The sequence below is a fragment of the Macrobrachium rosenbergii genome, chromosome 12 (assembly GCF_040412425.1).
Source record: "Macrobrachium rosenbergii isolate ZJJX-2024 chromosome 12, ASM4041242v1, whole genome shotgun sequence".
In the NCBI taxonomy this organism is placed as follows: Eukaryota; Metazoa; Arthropoda; class Malacostraca; order Decapoda; family Palaemonidae; genus Macrobrachium; species Macrobrachium rosenbergii.
In genome coordinates this window covers 2026233-2051064 of record NC_089752.1, presented here as the reverse complement: position 1 = coordinate 2051064, position 24832 = coordinate 2026233, and the positions used below count along the sequence as shown (strand labels likewise).

General features: G+C 36.2%; 1 protein-coding gene and 1 long non-coding RNA gene across 7 annotated transcripts in view; one reads left to right on the top strand and one right to left on the bottom strand.

Annotated features, from left to right (window-relative positions):
• The first annotated feature begins 2391 nt into the window (after positions 1 to 2391).
• Positions 2392 to 24637, top strand: LOC136844324 (uncharacterized). Of its 3 annotated transcripts, none has more exons than XR_010854817.1 (4): positions 2392 to 2462; positions 8595 to 8699; positions 21569 to 21667; positions 21969 to 24637. It is a non-coding gene; the product is annotated as an uncharacterized lncRNA (long non-coding RNA). The 3 variants fall into 3 exon arrangements; XR_010854819.1 differs by lacking the exon at positions 2392 to 2462 and adding an exon at positions 2469 to 2610 and having other exon boundaries at positions 21969 to 23849; XR_010854818.1 differs by lacking the exon at positions 21569 to 21667 and having other exon boundaries at positions 2399 to 2462; positions 21969 to 23849.
• Positions 16416 to 24832, bottom strand: part of LOC136844323 (uncharacterized) — a 24546-nt gene continuing 16129 nt past the window's right edge. For all 4 annotated transcript variants that reach the window (XM_067113300.1, XM_067113299.1, XM_067113301.1 and 1 more), the window contains 5 exons: positions 24380 to 24579; positions 23846 to 24043; positions 21081 to 21248; positions 20177 to 20350; positions 16416 to 19006 (listed from right to left, as the gene is read on the bottom strand). In XM_067113300.1, coding sequence (XP_066969401.1) covers positions 18469 to 19006; positions 20177 to 20350; positions 21081 to 21248; positions 23846 to 24043; positions 24380 to 24579 — 1278 coding nt within the window. In that variant the 3' untranslated portion in view covers positions 16416 to 18468. The remainder of the gene's footprint in view (positions 19007 to 20176; positions 20351 to 21080; positions 21249 to 23845; positions 24044 to 24379; positions 24580 to 24832) is intronic.

The window sequence follows — 24832 nt, the reverse complement described above, 5'->3', positions numbered from 1 at the left end:
CATCCTCCATCCCCATCTACCACTTCCATCCCATCCCCATCTTCTACCACATCTTCCCATCACCCATCACCCATTCACCTTCCCCCATCCGCCTCCCCATCTTCCCATCACCCATCCCCTGTCTTCCATTCACCATCCCCCACCCACCCTCTGCTGCATCTTCCATCCCATCCCTCATCTTATACCCCATCCCCTTTTTCCCATCACTCATCCCCCATCTTTAATTCACCTTCCCTCATCCACCTCCACATCTAACATCCCCATTTACCACTTACATCTTCCATCCCATTCCCATCTTTTACGTCATCCCCCTTCTTCTCATCACCCATCCCCCATCTTCCGTTCACCTTCCCCCATCCACCACTCCCATCTTCCATGTATATGCATTTATGTACGTATGTATGTATGTATTTATGCATGTGAACCCACTGTTTTTCATTTCATTGTTTGACTGAATATAAGTTCTTGTGTTGCATTATTGAATATATATATATATATATATATATATATATATATATATATATATATATATATATATATATATATATATATATATATATATATATACTAAAATTCAATTTTCGTGTTTATCTCTTCAGTAAATTCGTCTGCTTTTTCATGTTACCAAAACACTTAGAGCAGAAAGCCTTAGAAATTATTTTATTTTTCTAAAAAACCACAGTATTTGCTACAGACTGATATTAGTTACCGTATTTTACATAGATATCGTTTAAAAGTAAAAATACAAGTATATTATTGAATTTTTATTAAACAGAACAATAGTCCTTTTCTTAGAATACCCAGCAGACGACAACAGGGCAGACGAATTTTGAGAAGGGGTAGAAGCATAAAATAAAAATACTACGATGAGATGATATTCTTAAAAGGTATGAAATATAACTATTCTAGTTTTAATGTAGAAACACTTGTATGTTTTAGATTTAATGTGGTTTAGATTAAAAGATTTTAGCTTTAAATGATTATATACAAAAGCATTTGACTTACGTGATTTATGGAAGTTGCTAGTAATTATATATTGTATATAATTACCTAGCCAATTTCTGTAACTTTAACTCAGTAGCCTTCACAGCCAATGAGTTATGAGTTATGTAATAATTCCAATTATTGATTGAACAGAGTTTGATTTGACTCAGCATCCTTTATAAATCATAAATAATATTTTATGTAATTACGAGATATTGCCAGTCACAAATAATAGCATTATTTATGGTGACACTTTTATATGACGTGATCCTGACCCATTTATGTGCATTAAAATATGATTTAATGCACACTTAATATCGAATTATTCCAAAATGAATACATCTTATATCTGAAGAATTCATTGTTATTTTATTTACTTTTAGTTCAGATTCCCTTTAAATGATGTCAAGCTTGTGTTCTACAAGACAACTTAAGAAAATATCCCCCAAAAATATATCATTTTGAGGTCAAAATTAGCCTTATCATTTCTTAATGCTTATGAAAACTTTAGTAAATTCAATGAATGTTTGTGCTTCGTCTGTTAATGACTGATAAAATAACACTTCGTATTTTACTTTAAAATCTGCGTCAAGTGCCAAAGTTAATCTGACTGTTTGATTTACCAGACAGTTATGAGAAAATACCTTTTAAATTCCTAAATTTTAGTCAAAATACGTAATTAATTATGATTTTTTGTATGAATCAATATATTATTATGGTATTCTTCTTATATTTCATTACATCTTTAAAGATAGATATTTATATATCAAAATATTTTAGCATAGACAATAGTTGTATGCTTTACAAAGCCAAAGTTTAAAAGTTGCTTAGCAATGTTTTTAAAATAAATATATTTTGGCAATTTTATGAGATTAAACAATAATATTCAGAGCTAAAGAAAATAAGAGTGTTTTTAATCCATTCATTATATCACTTTGTTGAAAATTCTTATATCTTACGTAAATTCGAAGGTTAAAATGATTACATAAACAAAGTTGTCAGTTACCATTATTTGTTAGATATTTTTTTTATTTTAGTTACTTAATCCTCCAATAGATGTCCATAGCGGCGCAGGCCCCGTAAATTTCTTAAAACAGCAAGCGTAAACTTAATTCAGAAGAATATTAATTTTAAGTATACGATGAATAGGAAATTAAATATGATATTAAATCATTTGAAGTTTTTATTGAAAATAATTTTATTTTATTCTATTTTTATGTTACGATGTCATTCATTTATGGAAGATTATGAATTTTAAATATATGATAAATGTGACATTGAATATGAATATTATTATTTTGAATAAATATAACATTTATTTAAATGATTCAATTAAACTCCAGAAGTTACATTACGATTTAATATATTTTGTGGGTTTTTATTTTAAGCTCGTTGTCGCTCACCCCTAATGTAAATAAACAGAGGACTAGTATTTGTGAGGTGTTGCCAAAGTGTTGCCGAAATACAACTTATTTGCGGTAAATATTAGTTGACTCTGCTTTCCTCATTCGAAATCACGTTCCCGGTTCTATATTCATAAGGAACAAGCCCACCAGAGGGCCCATTGACTTGAATTTGTGGGCCCATTGACTTGAAATTCAAGCCTCCAAAGAATGTGCAGTACAGGTGAGATAATTTTAAAATTAGCCAAACAGATTATGAGAAATTTGCCGTCTTCCGTTCATATTTTTACATTCATCGTTCAGGGGCTGGTGCCATACATGGCAGAAGCTCTTCAGGACTACCTGTTTAGCACCAGCCCCTCGGGGATGAATGTAAAAACGTGGGCAAAAGACGGCAAATTTCTCATTATCTCGGTCAGTTTGTCAGCTTATCTCACCAGTGTTACATTCTGTTCAATCTTCTTCTGTATTGTTTAGCTTAGAAATTGTATTTATAAATGATATCTTTGTGTGGCTGTCTCCTTTATGTTTATTTACCAAGGTTATGTTTATTTAGCCCATGAATCTATGCTTTTCAAAAAAAGGTTTTGGATTTTTCAACAAATTTTGTTTGATTGTACCACCTGTGAGGTTACATCCAAGTGTTGAAAACTATTACTGGTTATGCACTAAAAGCAAAATCTCAAGGGTTGTATAGCTTTGCACTCGGAAACTGCACAGCTGGCTGGTGGGGTTAGGTCAGTACTGATATGAAATGTTTACATGGTCCTAGCAGTGGTGCCATGTGGATTTATATTTTCAGCAGTGAAATTTATTTTGTATAACTTGAAGATACTGGTACTTGTTACCCTAGTGTTTAAGGATTTTTAAATGCTGCCGGCAGTACTTACATAGTTGGTTAACTTTGTATCATAGAAACTATATTTATAAAAGTTAAAGTATGTTGATCCATTTGAAGTTTTAACAACTGTCTTAGGGGTGATATGATATCCGTAATATGTCTCGTGTAACTGCTTAGGTAAGGTTGCGTTACCTACAGTGCAGTACCCTCTAGGCAATATGTTCTGTCAGTGTATCTCATGCGGTGCACTGTAAGCATTACTTTCAAGTCCTTTGCAGTGTCCCTCTGGCCCCTAGCTGCAACCTCTTTCATGCCTTTTCCAGTACCTCCACTCATATAATCTGTCTTCCATCTTACTTTCCACCCTCTCTTAACAATAGTTGCATGATGCAACTCATAGGTTTTCCTCTTGTTACACATTTCCAGCCATTTTTACTTTCAATTTTCTTTTCAGACTTGAATGACCTCATAGGTCCCAGCTCTTGGCCTTAGGCCTAAGTTTTATATTCCAGCTTTTTTATATCATCCCACAGTGCAGTAAAACACATTATAAAATACATGTTCAGTGTTTTCGTATAGATATTTATGACTGGCATGGTCTTTGGTATCAGATTCATTGCTTGAGGTTAGGCTCCCTGCTTCATTGCAAGATAAGAACTGGGTCTATCCAGTATCTCTCTCTCTCTCTCTCTCTCTCTCTCTGATGGAATTGTAACCATAAAAAAGTTGATAGTAACGTCTCAACTTGATGGACTTCATTATTGGACTTATTTACTTAAGACTACCACATTACAATTATTTTCCCTATGCTACCATTTCAGGCATACGTTTTTAGATATGTCTCATAAAGTGCATGTCAGGTGTAAGGTACAGGCTGGTTTAGGTTAGTAACCATGCGGAATTACTGATAGTTACAAGATATCCATGAAATATTCAAGCGCAAGCTGTGATATAGGATTTTTGTTACTTCATGGACCTTGTTACTTATCAGAAGTGCCAAATCCCTAAATTGTCTGTTAAATTGAGGTGGTACTGTATTTTAAAATTAGGCGTGAAAGTGACAGTGTGTTTGTGGAATCAAGAGCTAAGGTTGTCGAGGTTGTCTCTCAACAGATGTATATGAGATAAAGGTTGTCCCAGATGTAGGAATGAGATACGAATTGGTCCTGACTTGTCCCCAGTAGCAGCAGTTATAGACATAAAAATGTTCATGCCCTTAAATGGCTCTGATTCTGTTACATGAGAACCAGATTACATTTTCCATTGAGTCAGATTAAATTATCTCTAGCCTAGTAGTGGATAACAATAGCCTAAGTAAGGAATAAACAAGTGACATATCAAATGCCTAGCCGTGATCTTTGTTTACTAGTAACCCCAAAGCTTGTTGTCTGGATTAGCAACCATGAAATTATTCACATTTCTATGCCAGTAGGATGATTAATGATTAGCTTAATAAAATACAGAAAGGGAGGAGGATGGTTTGAGTTTATCATCAGGTTATGTCAGGGAAGTGGCTTCATCATGGGTCAGATGTGAGTTTTTGGGTAGTTAGTATTGCTTCGAGGAAATGACAGGTTACTGGTTTCATGAGTCAATAGACTGCTGTAGATTATTACCAAAAGAAATTGGTTTTATCAGATGGCAGCCAATCTTACTCTTAAGGGCTGGCCAGCCATGTTTGCAGAACTGGGTATATGCTGTTTGCCAGAGGCCAATTATATAAACCTAGTCTCTCCATGGGACAGTCTCATGGCTGTAGTCCAGTTTCAGTAACAACCAGGTGGTGTACAGTATACAATCACATTCTGCAATCACATCTTTTGCTAAGTGAGAACTACTTCCAGGGTATCACTGATGTTTGCCTTTGTTGTGTAAGTTATGCACAGCATCTCTTTTGTTTGCCGTGCCATGTCCAACTTAGGCATGGTGTCATTGTATAGGTAAATGGGCACTGAACCTGCTCAAGAATGATATGAATATTAAGATTGTATATGACACAAATTAATGTATTCTGATTTATTAGTGCTGTAAATGTACCACATTTTACCAAGTAGTTGTTTTTCACTACCGAGTAGATATTGTAACTGTCTTCTGCTGCTGTCATTTTCACTGAGGCTGATGCTTCAGAGTTAGGGAGTTTTTGATGCCTTAAAGTGCCAAGCTTCTTTCTTGGAGTTATTTTGACATTTCTCTTATGTTTTCTTTTGTTCTCATCTGTTTGCACTGTACTTAATATTATTTTATTTATGGTTTTTTTGTTATTTTGAAACAGATGGTCATTTTATGGGTACTTCCAATAGTTATTTTAGGGTTTATTTTATGTAACAGTTATTGGTGACATGACAGCTAGAGGCAATCAGTTGACAGCTGACAAGTATTTGGTTTGTCGTCACAATTAGTAGATGGTAATGATAATAGTGTAGTCACAGTCTGGAAATGTATGGATGCAGGTCACTTTGGAAGAGTGAAATAGGGATTTCTTACTATTAGTCACAGTCTGGAAATGTATGGATGCAGGTCACTTTGGTAGAGTGAAATAGGGATTTCTTTCATAAGAAATCGTCGATATCTTAGTTTACGTATTGGCATCAGGTTCCTTTTTCCATGGGATTAGGCCTGAAATGAGGTTTCTGTTGACTTGTGTCTCTTGTAGAGTTTGTGTTAATTCCTGTGGTCTACCGTGTCATGTGTAATCTTGATTTGAGGTGCCTTCCTACGGGTCTTTGTCCTATTGTTTCCATTTCTACTGCTTTTCTGACTGATTGCTCCACAACCCTTCTCACAACCATCGGTCTTGGAGATCCATAGAACAAATATGGTACTTGATTATTTTCTGTATTGTATAGATATGTGGCACTGAGTTCCCTTCTTGATGCTGGTGTATGGACTTAAACTGTACACCCATCCACCCAAGAATTTCTCATTAGAGTACAAGACAATTCAGCCACCCAGAAAGGTGTGATCTGCAGATGGTATTGCTCTATGTGGGGAACCTTGGACTCAGAAATAAAACAAATGCTAGTTGATTCTGCAGTGCTGAAGTGGACTGTTAACCTTATTTAGGTCATTTCATCTGACCGAAGAATGAAAGTCAGTCTTTTGAATAAGTATATCCCCATGCCAAGATGGAGACACCATTATTAAATACCATTCTCCTACAAGGCAGGTTTCTGTAAAGGAGATGCCATTTTATCATTTCTGCCTTTGTTCAGGGCAGAGAATGATGTTAAGGCTAAGCTTCTGCCGAGAACGGTAAAGATTCCTAATTTAACGTCTTTGGTTGGGTATGAAGAAGAGGCTCTACTCTGTCCTGTGAGGACTATTAAAATCTGTTTAGACAGGTTAAAGCTTCTAAGAGGCAAAGTTAATCATTTGTTTTGTTGGGTTAGGAAGCCTAACACTCCAATATCTAAGAATCCAATGTCCTTTTTTGTTAGGCATTTGATAAAACTATCTCATGAAGAATTGTCTCTAAATATTTTATCTTTATTGAAGGTAAATATTCATAGTGTGTGGGCAGTTGCTACATCTTTTAGTTTTTTGAAAAATTTGTCACTGGAGGACGTAATTAATGCAGCACAGTGGAAGTGCAATTCGGTTTTTGCTGCTCATTAACTTAAAACGTAGAAATCACATTCGAAAACTGTAAAGCCCTTAGCAGTAGTGGGTAAAGTCTTTTCCTGAACTGAAAGAAAGAGCTACCTTTTAGGTTCTTTATTTTATCCTGGTTTTGGTTTGTAGAAAGCATGAAGGTACTTTTGTTGTACAGGAGCGTACCTTTGTATCATTGGTATTTCTTGTTTATTCTGTCGTTTGGTTTTGGGGTTTTGGACCCAGGCACAGGGGCCCAATCACGCCACTTCTTCCATGCTGGCTGAAGAAGAAGCGGTTTTCTCTGCAAGGCTACTCTTAGCTGCACACACGAGTGCCTTGCACCCTGAATGGAATCCACCTTCTGGTGGCAGTATTACCCAGAGAGGGTTCCAGATCAGGTAAGAATTTGGGTTTTTGGTTTTGTACAAGAAGCTCTTAGTCCTTTTCTTTGCTGAGTGGAATTTTGTCTAGCTGCACTACCCACGGTGATAGAAATTCATTTCCCTTTCTCAATGTGGGAATCAATTGGTTCTTAGCGTAATTTAACAGTAGGTAAGGTTCATCCCAAAATAATATAAATTTTCAAATAATAAAATTTCTTATTTGGATGCTTATTGACATCCAGCCCAGCCTCCCCACATCTTAGTGGGCTGTCAAGGAGAATTCTGACTAGAGCTTAAAGTGTTCGAACACACCTAGTGGAGAAACAGGTGAACTAGACAGTCTTCCAGGTCAGCCAAGTGATTTTTTTTTTTTTAATGCTGACTCGCCTATCACTGCAGGAAATGTAACCTAATGTAACAGTGGGTAAGTGTCCAAATAAGAAATTTGATTGTGAAAATTTACATTATTGTATGTAGAATCATCTTACACAATACACTGTGGGTTTTGTAGTGAAATTTTGGAAATACTTATAGTTCATTTAGGATTTCTCAGCTTGATATTAACTGAATGTACTGTATGGTTATAAAACATTTTGTTTGTTATGGTGGCTGAGGTATGAATGCTAATGAATATATTTGAGATCCAAGACCGTTACTTTTATCAATACGATCATTACCTGCTTTTTATATAAGAAATTCAGTGATATGTTCTTATTTATGGTAGAATATCCTAACTACAGAGAAAGTTCAGAATTCAGTCGTAATTTCAGGAACTGAAAAGTTAGCTATTTTTTAAGTGAAATATTTCCAGTCTTTCATATGATTAGTTTTTTTATTATGTGTTAAGAATTATATGTGTAAATTTATTGTAGTTTCCTTGGATTAATTAGTAATAGCTGAGAATTTAATTATTGAGAAAATTAAGAGCTATATTGTCCCCTGACTATTTTTTTCTTAATATGACTACAAATTTACTTGTTATAAGTCTCACTCCAGTTGTAGGAACACTGTTATTCACAAAACAGTTTTTGTAGCTTTGCCCTTCAGATGAATTAGAAATTGTTATTTGTGTTGAAACAACTCTAAACATTCCTTTGGAGTAATGAAGAGTCATTCAGAAACATGTCATCTTCATGAACTGTGTGGAGCAGTTTACAGTTCAATAAAAATGAGAATATCTGAAGGTGAGTGCACTTAGCATGACCCAAGTGAACTAAGTCCTTTTTTAAGTAAAACTTCCTGTGATATTTAATGTTCCATATTACCAATGCATTTCCAGTTGTTTTCATAATCACTTAAAGCTGTAAAGTGCTGTTTATGATCTTCCAGCCTCTTTAACGTAGGAGAGCATATATTCACAATGATTCATTTATTCACTTACATTTGCAGGTCTAAAGTTGACTTCGAAAGCCACCCAATTTGTGTACCCCTCTAGACGTTGGATAGAAAACCTGCCAGTCAGTTTACAGCCAGTTCAGATGTGAATATCTCACTGTAAGTATTGTGTTCATTTGTGTTCATGACTTGATCCTCTTGTGAATAAAGGCCATGCTTGTTCCCAAACCTCTTTCTGTTTCTTCTCATAATCATTTTGTATATGCTCTGTAATGCTGCTTATTGATATTTAAAACATGTTTACCGTAGTCTATGATTTATTGTTTATAGATTATTTTCCTCTAGTTTCTGAGCAAATTTTTCTGTCATTCAATGTTTTCATTTTTTTAATTTATCTATGTTAACATGACTTAGTAGGTTTTGCTGTTACATAGGCCTAGTTTATTTGTATTGTATATGATTTCATCTTTGCTATGATAGATCTTTTGTAGGTTTTGTCTTTATAATTGTAATTATCTAACAGTGCCTCACAAAATACCATGAACTTGCTAATTTTATTATTATTATTATTATTGATTGATGAACCTATTTCATGTGGAACAAGCCCACAGGGGCCATTGACTTGCAATTCAAGCTTCCAAAATATTAATATGTTGCTCATTAGGAATCAAACCAAACTTCCAAAGACAAGATGCCAGTGAATTACAAATCAGCATTACAGTGTCTTTGAAATTTAATAGGAGCAACTGCATACAACAGAGAGCCTGAGAATTTGATCCAGTCTTGTAGTGCTGGTTTTATGAGACTTGTAGCAATGTGCAAGTAGATATCAGGCACTAGAACTCTCTCTCTCTCTCTCTCTCTCTCTCTCTCTCTCTCTCTCTCTCTCTCTCTCTCTCTCTCTCTCTCTCTCTCTCTCTCTCTCTCTCTCTCTCAGGGCTCACCTGTAGAATACCATCTTTATTATGAGGTGGAATTTGGAACAAGGTAATGTTTTAAAAATTAAGTGGCTAGGTGGGAGAATTTCATGTAAGTTCTATAAGCAAAATTGAAGAATTATGTAGTTATAGATGAAAAGGGTGATTTATGATGTTAATAGATATAAAATTTACAGTATATTGCTTGTGCTTGTTTGAATTTGAAAAAACTTTTTGTGTAGTACTACAGCAATTTGACATAGTTTCTAACCTAAACTGACCTTCATTTTACACATACCATTCAGTATAAGAGATTTATCTAAAAGTATCTTTTAAATAATAGCATATAAAGAAATAATCATAATTATGTACCTGATAAGGCTGGTAAGTAGTGGTATGTAGTTTTGTTAATTATATAATACTTTCTAAGATTTGAACAATACTTCATTTTGAAATGTCATTTCAGCGAGTAACCTTAAAAATGCTGCCGTTTACAGAGAATTTTTTCTCTTCTCTGTCACCCTGTAAGAAACATCAGTGTACAGTACAGTATAGGTTGTAAGTTATAGGTTATAGGTTCATAGCCCTATAATGCCTCTTTTGATAATAGTGAAGTTTTAGTGGACTTTGTTTTATAAGAATCATGAACAGGAGACTACATATTCTTTAGAAATAATAATAATGACCAGATATTGGAAGTATGTACTGTATTAAGTAATTAACGTAGGTAGAAAGTGTCTTAAAAGTAATTTATAATGCTTATACCTGTACAATGAAGATAGTGCTGAACATGTTGTATACTTGTATGGTACACTGTGGAATATTTGAATGGAAGAAACAGTATGATTGTATTAGTTTTGTAAATTTGATGTAATTTTTTCAAAGAATTTTATGTGTTATGCTTTGTAATGAAATTTTTAAGTAACTGTGATCATTTTAAACTGATTATATAGTTGTTACACTTAAAATTGTTAAATTTATTTAACAAATAATTTCACTTGTACAGATTAAGTTGTATAAGATGCAAAAAGTGAGCTTATTCGTTCGTATAATGGAATACAAAAAAGTATAATCATTTCTGCATAATTTATGTGCCTAGAGTACAGGTATATCCTATAGACTATAAAATATATGCTTTTATAAATAGGATATCTCGCTGTAAAAACTAACAATTATTCCTCATACTTAGGTACATATAGGTGGTTCACTTCTAGTTCACTCACGTAGTACATTGTAGGCATTACTAAAGGGTGTTTTAGGCCTCTCTTAGACCCCTAGCTGCACCCTTTTTTTTTTTTTTTAACATTTTACTGTACCTCCATTTCCACTTTCTTGATGCCATCTTGCTCTCCAACCACTCTAATTCCTTCTTTTCACTGTCTGAAGCACTCAGTGGCTGAAAGTGCCCCAGTGCCTGGTTTGAGAGCTAAATTTTCGTAAATCAAATCACCTTTAATTCACCCACAGACTTTGGTGTTGCATTAACATTGGTCAGGGTTCATCAAACATTTACTTGCTATCCATGTAACACTATTATTTTTAGCACACTATTAGCACAATGTAATTGTGATTCTATAAGAGTTTTTGCCTCAGTAGATCAGTTGGGAAGAATAGGGTTACGGATATCAATCAGCCACTCTAGCAAGAAATAATTGCTGTAAATTAGACTTTAGTTGAATAAGCAAAATGTCATCAGTTATTATTATTATTATATTATCATCATCATTGCAGACTGTTACAAAATGGGATAGCTCTTATGCAAGTCTCAAGTTAGCCTTGAAGAAATGCATACATAATTTTTGTTGAGCTTTCGTTTTGAAATATCTTAAGATGTATTACTTAACTGTTTTGACAGAGTGAAATAATTCACTCTGAGGGAAAAAAATAGCAACATCACTCATTAAAGCATTTGAAGTTGTAGCATTTGAACAATCGCACAAGGAGAAACAAAGCAGTCAAGAACACGTTGCATTGAAGAGTGTCCTATGATATATGAAATGAAGGAATGGTAAAAATATAGTTCTTTAAGTATTTAGTGAGTTTGTCTTTTTCATGTTCTGATTTTTAAAGACACCAAATCAAGCAGATTTAGTTTGTTTAATAAATAATAATTTGTTAATTTATTATCTTTTCTAGTAACTACTTCCGAATAATAATTATAATAGTAGTAGTCAGATGAGTACGGCTCCTGCATGTAAGTCCGAGTACAGCTCCTGTGTGTAAGTCTAATTCAAAGTACCTTTGGTTTTTGAGTATTAATCACATTTCAGCAGGTGCTTTTGTAGCCACTATTCAAATTCCATTGCTGTTGAAAATATTTATTTCATATTTCACGTAATAGTATATTTCTTGACTGCAGTTCTCTGTAAAGACATTCAGGGTGTATAATGTCATACCTTATGCAGGGAATTTCAGGCTTACTTAGGCTCTTTGCCTTCTAAGAGACCGTCTCTCATTTATTTTCCAGTTTAAAGAGGTAAAATTGTCATTAAATCTACAGAGTACAAAGAATCATGAATTACTTGTTCTAAAGTTCTGTTATAGACAGTAGTCTTCACTTTAATACATCTTGAGCCTTAAGTTAGCTGTACTTTTTCATCCGAAATTTCTTCTCTTGACAAGCATGGACTTCTGTATTTAACTCTTGAGCAAGAATTCTTTTGTATTTACAGTTTAGCAAGGAAGACTTAGCATTACTTTGTATTAGTACAGTAATACGGTGCATTAAGGTATGTAGTGGATAGATATATATTTTATATATTTTTACTCCCTATTTTGTAAATAGAAATTTAGTGTACAAACTGTATTGATAATTTAGGTAAGGATTACAAAGGTATTTTTATTTATATATTTTACTCATATTTTATATGTTTAGTGTTAAAATATACAAAATGAAACTGGATTTATGTTCTAGGTAAATATTATGAAGGTAGGTCTAAAGAATATTGTTTATATTCCAATTTCAGAGTAATTTTTAGTAAAGATATCTCAGGTAGACAATTTTCATGGGTGCTCTAGGTACAATAAAGGCAAATGAACTACAGTAAATCAAGATATATTAAAAACATTTAATTCATAATTTAATCATTTGTTTGACTAAGTGATACAATTTAGTTGAAGGATTAATATATCAAAAGCATTGATATATCAGTTGTTTCTACACGAATACAAACCCTCGGTCTTTACACATGGGATTAACTTTCAGCGAGCTGGAAATCCCGCCGTTAAACTTTTGCAATGTGGTAATGGTAACAGTTACCAATGGTAGGGGTGGAATCACCACCCACAAAGTCATTGTGCATTCAATTCTACAGTCAGTTTTTATTTCTCTGTCCTGCTGTTCGACCATCTCTTCTATGTTTTTATTTCTCTGTCCTGCTGTTCGACCATCTCTTCTATGTTTTTATTTCTCTGTCCTGCTGTTCGACCATCTCTTCTATGTTTTTATTTCTCTGTCCTGCTGTTCGACCATCTCTTCTATGTTTTTATTTCTCTGTCCTGCTGTTCGACCATCTCTTCTATGTTTGAATTTTGTTTTTATATATAGTTTATATTTTTTTATACTTTGCATATATTAATACATTGAAACATTTCAGTATGTTTTTCTTTGTCTCAATAATGATATACAGTATTCACTTATTCTTGCTAGGTCGCCATATTGACTCATTTTAGCCTGTTTAAGTTTTGGAGCCTTTCTCTTTATAGTATACATCATTTTACTTAATTTCGTAAATGAAACCCATCACCTGTCTCCTTGGTGTTTGTTTTGTGTATTCTGTTTTCTTTTTTCACGGAACTGTCGAGAGTTGGAGTAAAGTTTCCAACTCTTGATGCCATCTGTTCTATTTTTAGACATTTCTTAACCTGGTTTTAAGAACTTCCCTCTTCAACATTCTTTTCCTACTTGTTCCAAAAAACCTTTTCATGAACAATTTTCTTTTTGACTACACAATTTCCTTGGGGGGGGGTTTCCCCTCGGTGAGGGAGGAGGCGGTGCCATCTTGTTCTTTTTCAGGTTCAGAGCCTCAGAAGATGGCTGGCATCTGGGCTTCTCTAGGCCTTCCAGGGGTACCAACCTACAGTGGCCTGTTGTCCCTTTTCCTGTTCTCTCGCATTCCTGTGTCATCCACCTCAACAGTTACCAGCCCTGCTGCTCTCCCCTTGACTGTACCAGTGATGCCACATCAGCCTTTGGTGTGCCCTGACTAGCGTTTTGGGTCAGTGGCTGCAGCGACTAACCTGTTCGCTTTGTAGACCTACAGTTCCGGAATACAGATCTGTCGGCAGTGTATCACTCTCCGAAGTTTGTAACCCCTTTTGTGGTGGTGGCTTCTTCTTCTGCTCAGTCGGCAGCGTATTCCTCGCAGAGCTTTGGACCCTCTACTGCAGTGGTGACTTTTACTGAGGATCCATCTTCTGAAGGTCTCATGAAAGCAGTGGTTGACAGTCAACATCGTTTTTTGAGAGAAGTTCACCCGTGTTGTGAAGAAGAAGCTTAGCAATCTTCCTTCTCTTTTTCTCCATCTTTGCCCAACCACGGCCATGGTTCTCCCACTCCAGCTCATGGCCATCTCACTGATGAAGGGGTGTCACTTCCAGCCACTTCTCGTCCTTCAGCATTTCACTCCAAGCAGAGATTGGTGATTGGGAAATCTACGGCAGAGTTGTCTTTCCCCAATCCCCACATTGTTGTTCGTAGGAAGGATGACAAGGCTCCAGTCAAGAATCCCGTGTAGTGAAGGCTTTGGAAGTTCAGCCATTTCCCTCTGGGTCCCGCTATCATATGACGGACATGACAGATTCTGCAAAGCCTCGTACATGTGTCCAGCCTAGGCCATTGTCACCTCATTGCTCGCACATCTGTGACAGTCTCCATCATTCCTGCACTCTTCCCTGTTCATGCTCTCCCATGAGGCTCTCTGATCGTTGTTCCAGCTCCCATGAATGTCCTGTCACGTCCTCGCCCGTGAAGACACGTAGTTGCGGTTAATTCAATCCAGTCGGCCATTCAGGCTCTAGGAGAAATCAAGTTTGCATGGCGGATGTGACAGCATGGACGTATATTGACACATGGCCTTCGCACGGGGAGGTGTGGAAGTTGTCTCAGGATGGTGTGTCCAGGAACGGACCATTGACCTTGCTCACATGAAAGTTTGGGAAGAGAACGGGATGGTCTATGGCCTTGCCACGTTGAAGCACTGATTCCCTTCCAGTCACTGTCTCGTTCAATTCTGTCGAGCTAAGAGTTTTTTCGATATAACTACTGTGGGCTTCTAGAAACCCAACAACCCATGTACAAGTACATCAACAGCACATCTGTGCAGTGCGTTGGCCATTACCATGCTAACAGCAAACGATGTTACCATACCATCTAAACACAGGCAGTCCCGGTTATTGGCGACCCACTTACAGCACTTTCTAGTGACGAAAATCAGCAATTTTTGGCGCTGAAAATCACTGATTTCTGCTTATCTGCACTGATAACTGGGTATTAGCACCAATACATACCCAACAGAGATGCTGATAACCAAAAAATCGCTAATTTTCGGTTGTCATCATGCCGTCAGAACGGAACCCCCACCGATAACCGGGGACTGCCTGTACAAGAGAACGGGATTGTTCTGCCAACTTTTATGTCCTTGATCTATAGGTGGAGATAAAAAAAAAAAAAAAGCTATTTTGCACTAGTGCAGTTTAAATAACCTGTTCTGTCTCTTGGTTTTCTGTGTATACAAGAAACATCATTATAATGTATGGGTGGTCATAGTTGATGCAAAGGTCTGGGAGTTGCTTTCTGAGGGAGGTAACTGAATTTGTGTGTGCAAATTGATATTCTACTTGTTATTTAACCAGGTTAAAGATGTCTTAATAGAAAGGTATCAGGACTGATTTAGTAGAAATCTCTGCTAAAAAAATATGGAATTGTTGTCCATTATTCTGATAATTGTGTGACTGGAAGTGTAATGTTTGCTGTGCACCAATTGCCGCATTGAAGATTCAGGTACTCTGGAAAACCGATAATTCTTATATCTCGGTCATGATCTCTCGTACTCCAGATCTAAAACTGGAATACATACGCCTGCCTCTGTTTCAGCTTTGTAATTTTACACACTCTACTTTGATGTATGTATAAATAGTGATATTCTTAATATTTTTGTACGTTTTGTGTATTTGACTGCTGAAAACAAAAAAAGTACACAGTATGAATATTTGGCATTTTAACTGTAACTACCTTGGCTCAGGGAGTCGAAGGTTAATATTAGTGTAGGAACAATCGAGAGTCAATGTTGAAGCACCGATTCCCCTCTGATCACTGTCTCATTCAAGTCTGTCGAGCGAAGAGCTTTGGTAGAGCTACTGTGGACTTCTAGAAAGATGACAACCCACATGCAAGTGCATCAACAGCACGTCTGCGCAATGCCTTTTGATCATGTATGTATTTTAGCGTGATCATCTGGTAATGGCCAATGGGTGTTACCATACCATCTAATAAATACAAGAGAAAGGGATCGTTCTGCCAACTTTTACGTCCTTCATAACGTAAGCTGACAGGTCTTATTGATCGGTAACGGTCAGCCTGAAAACTGAGGCTGGCTGTTACCGATGAATATAACCCTGTCAGCTTACGTTATGAAGGACGTAAAAGTTGGCAGAACGATCCCTTTCTCTTGTATTTATTAGATGGTATGGTAACACCCAGTGGCCATTACCAGATGATCACGCTAAAATACATACATGATCAAAAGGCATTTGCACAGACGCGCTGTTGATGCACTCGCACGTGGGTTGTCGCCGTTCTAGAAGTCCACAGTAGCTCTATCAAAGCTCTTCCTCAACAAACTTGAATGAGGCGGTGATCAGAGGGGAATTGGTGCTTCAACATTGACTCTCGATTGTTCCTACACTAATATTAACCTTCGACTCCCTGAGCCAAGGTAGTTACAGTTAAAACACCAAATATTCATACTGTGTACTTTTTTTATTTTCAGCAGTCAAGTATACACAAAACGTACAAAAATATTCTTAAGAATTTCAATATTTATATATACATCAAAGTACAGTTATGTAAAATTACAAAGCTGAAACAGAGGCAGGTGTATGTATTCCAGTTTTATATCTGGAATACGAGAGATCATGACCGAGATATAGGAACTATCGGTCTTCTAGCGTACCTGTATCTTCAATGCGGCAATTGGTACACAGCAAACATTACATTTCCAGTCACAAAATTATCAGAATAATGGACAACAATTCCATACTTTTTAGCAGAGATTTCTACTAAATCAGCCCTAAATATAAACCTTTCTATTAAGACATCTTTAACATGGTTAAATAACAAGTAGAATATCAATTCGCGCACACAAATTCAGTTACCTCCTTCAGACAGCAACTCCCACACCTTTGCATCAACTAAGACCACCTATACATTATAATGATATTTCTTGCATACACAGAAAACCGAGACAGAGCAGGTTATTTAAACTGCACTAGTGCAAAATGGCTTTTTTTTATCTCCACCTATATATAGATCAAGTTTAACTTGCAAACATATTCTTCACATTGTAACACATACTACTTAAGGAGACTGTTGCATAATGATTAAAATTTAGCAGTGAAGGTTAAAAACTTTTCAGTCGCCAAACACCAACAAAGCCACAACAAGACTAAGATTCAAACCTGGAAAAATGAGCAACCATTTAACAGGCAGACTAATGACCTAATCAACCTGCAACAGGTAAGGAAACTATAAAGAATAATCTTCTATATGACCTGTACATAACCAATGCTTCCTCAGACCCTTCCATTGCAGTACTTATGGAAAATATAGCACCTGTCTCTCATCAAAGAAGTTTGAGACTTTTCGAGGTACAGCTGTATCAATAATCAGCACGAACACAGAAGTTGGAATGAAATGAGAACCAGCGCTCGTTTGGGAAAGTGCCAATATTGGCCTTAAAATCAATATCAACAAAATTATGAAATGGAAATCAGCTACTGACCAGACAGCAGATGAATCTGACAAAAACGACGAGGAGGAAAAGGGTGATGGGGGGAGAGCACTGCTGGGGCATCTTCCCTTTCCCTGTGCCAGACACGCTAGCCTCACACACCCGACAGCTGGCTGAAGCCAGAACCAAAGACATTACTGAAGTATCAGGAACCAGAGGGTCTGCTGCTGGAAGAACCACTGCTGCAGGAAGATCCCCTTCCTTAATGGAAACAGAAGCCAGGACAGCAAAAGAAATACATACAGGATGGTACTGGAGGGCTCAAGTTTTGAGAGCTTTCTTCTCCTCATCCAGGTTGTCCAAGATGGGAGTGATTGACAGGCTCCCAGGATATTAAGGGAAGGCCATGTCTTCCTGAGATACTGCAGTGACATCCTTCTGTGGGAAACAGGTGCATCAGTGTCTAAGTCAGAATTATCCAAGGGCAACACAGGTACTAATGGAGGTCCTCCATCAGAAGCAGTTATGTCCTCAAGTGAGAGGGTGAGATCAGTCTTATGCTTAAGCTTAGTGTTTCTCCCCACTGAGGGAGAAAACTTAAAGAGGGAAGAGGAATCAATGATGTTGGTAAGGAGGAGCTAGATGGGTTTTGTGGGTTCACCAAGGGCACATCCCCAAATGATGAAGCCAGTGAATGCTTCGTCCTTCTTCCTCCTTTGTCGCTACAGGCGACATAAACTGCCCACAAGGGCAACAATGTCCCTAAAAGTGACGTAACTTCATGGCGGCTGAAAGAAAAGTGAAGGCGACAGTTTGTGAGTGGGGGATACTCCCCTGCTCACAGGTTTAACTAGTTTCCAGATAGCGCTGAAAGATACTACTACATAAAGGTGATGGTTTGTATTCCCATAGAAACAAATGTACACCATATTAAATCACAATACTGTACATTAATCCTGTGAACATGAACATAAATGCATTTGTTTATCCACAAAGCTATACAAACAACACAAAAATGCAATACTTCAACTCATCTTAAAGCCCCTATAACAAAAATTTAACTTATGTTTGATATAAAGCCCAGGTTACAGATTGCAGTGGCACTGAGGAACTGACTCTATACTCCTCTTCTCCGTCTCCATTCTCCCGATTTGCTTCATCAATTGGACGATGAGTAATCAAAGTGTTTCCAGAAACAGGCCCACCTATTTGAAGAGGTACTGAAGAATCTAATGTTTGTGTTGTGTCTGATGACAAGTGACTTCCCTGTGCAGTGAATACTATGGACTCAGGCACTAGAAGGATCTGGGACGGTGTAACGCATTCATTTGTGAAATGGGCTGACCCTGCATTTATACTGTGACTGGAAGCATTGCATGCAACAGTGGTTGAGCTGACTGTTGCTTCAACAGGTGATTGGTTAGGTCCTCCCTGGACATCACTGGGTTCTGAACTTGAATGCTTTACATGATAATTCATATGCACTCTGAGATGCTTCTTGAGATTACCCGATTCACAAAAACCTCGATTACAATACTGACAAACGTAAGGTCTCTCTCCTGTATGAAGGCGTTCATGCACCTTCCTCTTTCCTTGATCTCTGTAAACAGAAGAAACATTTCCTTGTGATAAGATCATCAAAGCAAAAGAAAGCTCTTTCAATGCTAAAAAATAAAAGAGGATTAAATTTTCAACTAATATGATTTACAAATTTACAAAAATGCAAGTTCAAACAGCAATATAAATATGTGATCCTACCATGTCTGCTCATCAAAACTACAAATACAGTACTATTAAAGTAGTACAAAACAATAATTCTTTCAACATTATGCAGATATCACATAAAAAAATCATTAAAAATCATTCAAGCAGAAAAAGACCAACAGGAAAGAATGAAAGACTAAGACAGAAAGCAATACACTGGAGAATGAGAAGCCATGGTAGGAACCTTTAGTACCCCTTACAGTGTGCCATATAAGGCACACTAAAGCCCTAATGGGGACAGTGCATCATAATAAACAGCAAGCAACTACATTTTAATAAGTGAATCTCAACAAACCACTCATACAGTACCATTCATTTTACTTGAGCCTATAATAAACATCGTTTTATTGACTTTTGATATTTTTTAGTTTTTCATGATCACTGTAGTCAAGAAAAGTCACAATTACAAGCCATGTAGTGAAAATTTTAACCTTTCCAATAGGATCTTTTACACCTTGAATCTATTCAAGTTCATTCATCTGGTGATTAGAATGGACCAATTAAAATTAAATTGGTAACTAAGTTACTTATAAGGGTAAACACCAAGATCTATTTGTCATTCTACCAGCATGGAGCTATCACCCATGGTGTTCATGGGAAACCCACTGTATACAGTATGGAAGACTGATTTAAGTAATTCATTATTCAAAAATATACCTTGCTACATTACAAAAACTTCATGCTTTACTCCTGTTATCATACATGTTAATCTATCTCACCAAATTAATATATTTAAATTTGTAAAGGGAGTTCAAAGTAATTTTGTTCTTTAACCCAGGTATATTAAATGAAAAAATTTATTCAATGCAAAATTTTCCCTTTATCCCAAAAAAAATGAACTTGCCAAAAAACAAAAACAAAAAATGTCCTAAATCAGTCCTAATGAAAGTAGAGAGATTTCCAATTCCAAGTGGAAAAATGCCATATATGACATGCAGACAGCAACAGTATGCAATACTTTACACTTTTATAAGACATTTCCTTACCATATTGCTAGTTTGCTTACCTAAATGACTTTTCACAAAAGGAACACTTATATGGTCTTGTGTCCGTATGTACGTGCTCATGTTTCCGAAGAACTTGCTTTCGCAAAAACTGTTTATCACAATATCTGCATTTATGCGGTTTTTCTCCTTTATGTTGCTTCTGATGCACAGCTAACTGGCCTTGTCTTCTGTACCTTAAGTGAAAGAAAAAACATGAGAAAGGAATTGTAAGTGGACTCCATTACACAAGTATTCTACAGCCTAAGCTCTACAGTATATGTATTTACATACAACAACTATACTGTACTATAGTGTTCAAATATCTCAAAAAAAACAGTGAGCCAGACCAATACACATCATCCTTTCATTTCTTTATCTAGGTTCAGCATTATTTTTAATAAGGGAGAAGAAACGGACATGGCAAACAAAGGTATAAAAACAATCTTGTTCCAGATAGTCAATTAAATTGTCATTTCAAAGCACCCCATCTCAAATCCAAAATAACATCTGTAAATTGTAAATTAATAAAGTACAGAACCGTCTTTAAGGTTCATAAGTTTATAGTTTAAAGATGATTTCACAGTATAAAACTATACTCAAAACACAGAATGATTATCATTTGAGTGTTGGTTACATACCATTTTTACACACTCAACAGCAGCTTTGTCAAGGTTGTCCTAACCAAATTCCACCCATAAGCAATCCTAACCCAAAGTGACTATAAACAATGGTAATACATGTAATATAAACAATGACTTCCAAGACCTCACTGGTAAATACAATTTTCCTTCACAATAAGTCATAGGTTACAAGTGACATGGCACCTATTCAATATATAATAAAAAATAAATCATAGTACATCAAAATACAATAATAGGTGATGAAGAACTAACTAATTAGGATAAAACATTGTGATAAACTTACTTTATGCCACATATGTCGCAAACAAAAGGTGTCTCCCCAGTGTGGATTCTTCTGTGTTCCTCCATGTTCCCTCTTTGAGAAAAGCTTTTGTCACAGAATTCACAAGAAAATGGGCGCCTGCCAGTGTGCAGCCGTAAGTGACTCTCTAGATTAGCTTTTTGTGTAAACCTGCCAAAAATGGGGAACTTAAAATACGAAACAAATCATCATACACAGTGAGCAATTGGTAATTTCCAAAGAAACATTACAATTGAGACTTTTCTTATAGAAAAAACAAAACATTATTACTCTATTTCCTAACACATAAATACCACTTTTGAAAGTCTGAAAATATGCCTCCACTGACTCGATACTAAGCTCAGTTTCAAGTAATTAGATCCTTGGAACTTCCAAGAATACATAGTTGTCTAGCTCTGAGAATTTCACTGAAGTAAAATTTGCGTTTAGCTTAGCCATATACAGTACTAAGTTTGTTGCCTCTTCTACAGGACTTATTGAGGGGCAGCTGGCCTGTCTTCTATTCATCTCATTTTTTTGTTCTTAGCACCAGAGCGTCAGGGGCTACATACTCTCTGGAAGAACAGCAGGTGAAGGAATCGTTTTTGAAAAGAGCGTAACTGGCATTAATAATGTTGTTTAATAAAAGATTCCAAATTATAACCTACACTTAAGCATTCAGGGTATCAAACAGCCAGCAGGAATTATGTATCATTTCTACTTTAAGGTGACCTGTATTTTACACATCTGGACATATTTTTTGTTTGTTACCTACAATACTTAGAAACAAAAGCTAGAGTAAAACCTAATATACTAAGCCAAACATTGGTCATCTTATAGAATTTTAAATATAGTACTGTACTAAAATATTTTTGTTTTTCTATCTCACAGGTGGGGTTAGAGGACCAGACTACAAGGGAACATGTAGTAAACCATGGCTGCTACAAAGGCTCTGAAGCACAATTTTTCTTTTCAATATAAGCTAGGAAAGTTGCCAATGTTGGCAAGGGGACTATCAAGATGCTCCTAGAGATCACACATCATGAACAAGAACAAGACCAGCCTTTGAAGGAAAAAATTTGACAAGACACTCATTGCAATGGATGAGAGGATTACAAAAGTGTTCAAGAATGTTATGGACTGTTTGACCCTTGTTAAAACTGAAGCTAATAACCTTCTGATTTGACATTCAAAAGAATCCTAGGCCACTTCAGGGATTTCTCAAGCAGCAGCTCCATGTAATATGGAAACCCATCTCTAAGGAGAGGAAGTCAACAGCAATCAATTTTAACTTAAAGGTTGATTATCTTTTTAAGGTCTAGAGCAGTGCTCCACCTAGAATGAAATTCTGAAGACATTCCTACTCCTCCTCATAGATAATGCTCTGAAGTCACCCCAAGGCCATACAGGATTAGTGTGAATATGTATATCAAAGTATTCTTGCCTTATAAGATCACGCCTCATCTTCCTGTGGGCTAAGGCATCATCTCCATGTTCAAGGACTACTAGCCCCGACAAAACTTTGAATGAATATTGGAGGAACTGTAACACGAAGCATGTGGTCGATTTTTATTACTATGCTTGAGATGAGATCCAGCCGTCTACATCAACATCATCTAAACAAAGATGTGGCCCTGAGTTAGTCCATGACTTCATGGGTTTCCCTAAGAACATCAATAAGGACATTATTAAATTGTTGTAAGATTAGGAGGATGAAGGGGATGTTGCCTAGCTGCCTGAAGGTCACAGAAAGCCACTGACCACTGAGGAGTTGAGGGTGATTGAGCAAGATTCCAAGACAGAAGCAGAAACTCCAAATGTCTTAGACATTACTGTATTTGGGGCATCCTCACAAGTCTGAAGATGCCATTAACTTTCTGAAGAACATCAGTCTTAAATCTCTGAGGAATAGCACTATAATATCTAATTACCTGTGCTACCCCATGGCTCTATGAAGAGATGTTGGGGGGGGGGGAAACATCTTGCCATCATTCATCAACCAATGTCTCCTCTCATGCAAATCTTGACTTTCTTCAGCCTTCCACATCACAAGAAATCTTTCCTCAGCCATCTTTTCAATATCCAACTAGTTCAAGTCACCCACAAACACCAACAGCCTCTCAACCATAGATCTTTGTTGTTATCAGACCTGATAAAGCTTGATGGCAATAGTGAAAAACTTAACAAAGACACTGATGGTAGGAATGATTATAAATCACTTTGCCTGGATTGGACATGGATTATAGTGAATACAGAATATTTTTAAGATTTAACCGAGTTTTGCTTTTTCCTGAAATATGGTGCTTTTTTGCTGATGTTTTTAGCATTCTAATGGAAACAAGAGGGTATTCAATTACAGTTGAAACAAAATAAATCACCAACACAAAATGGGCTAGTGTGGATAGTTTCAATCACTTGAAAGCTTATTCTCTCTTCTGCATAATTATAGATTGACATACAATATTTCCATTTGCAATTAATCATGCCAGAACACAAGCTAATCATATAGATAAGGCTGACTGTTTTTTATTTTCAAGGCCATGAGTCATATCTAGTAGGCAATACCACACAAAGGTTCCAGAACACTTTCATAGGTTCAGGTTTCACAAAATAATCTCTGGTATTTCAGTGCAAAAGCTTGACTGTTCCTAAAAATTGGAACTGGAATAACTTTCATGGTACAATTTAATAATAACCCTAAGCAATTTATACCTGTGCTGTAACTGCTTTCCAAATCGATTAAATCTGACTATAAAAAAATTACTAACCTTTTCCCACACAATTCACAGCAATGCGTATATCTTTCTTCACTTGGTTTGTGTGTTCTTTTATGGTTATAAAGCTCTGCTTTACTTTTAAATTTTTTATCGCACTCATCACAAGTGAATGGTCTGGTATTTGTGTGAACAAGCATGTGTCGAGTCCATAAGTAGTGGGCAGGATATAGTTTCTTACATTTGGGGCAGCTGAAAATAAAGAGAATTTTATCAAATCAAACCATACATTCACACCAGAGGAACTTATTATTATAACACACACTTCTAACCTCTGCTAGGTAATGTTCAACTCAAAAATCTTTACTTTCCAACCATCATACTTTAAAAATCTGTACAGTACTGCAAAATCAGAGCTCTTTACTATATTGCAAAATGTTCATTCTTAAAAATTTTACTCCATTTAACAAGATGCCTCTGCTCTCATTAAAATACTTTAACAACTAATGGAACATAAAGCAATTCATGAACTGTGGAAATATTTTCAACATATCACAAAAAAATCTACAATTACACTGAGATTAGTACCTTTGTAAAGTATCCCGATGCTTCCTTTTCTGATGGCTAGTCATTGAATTAAGTTTCAGAAAAGTCTCTGGACACTGAGGGCACATAAACTTAACATCTGAAGACTTGTGAACTTCAAGGGCATGGCTAGTCAACTCTTCCGAACTGTGAAAGGTAGCTTCACAGAAATGGCACCTCATTGGACATCTTGACTTTACTTCCTAAGATATAAACATTTCAGTGGATTTTGTCAAAAAATATAAGTTACTGAAATAAAAAGACCTGTCTTTCTTGTGTCATATGTTTGTCATTATGTACCTGGTAATCATAAAATGCCCAACTCCATGTGAAACAGCTCCATTCATACCAGCATGAGAGGTCTTACTAGAAAATATTAACAGCACACATCCAGCTTGTACTCCATTTGTCCAGACAGGAAAGTTGGCATCATTCCTCTATGTATCTCATTCAGGA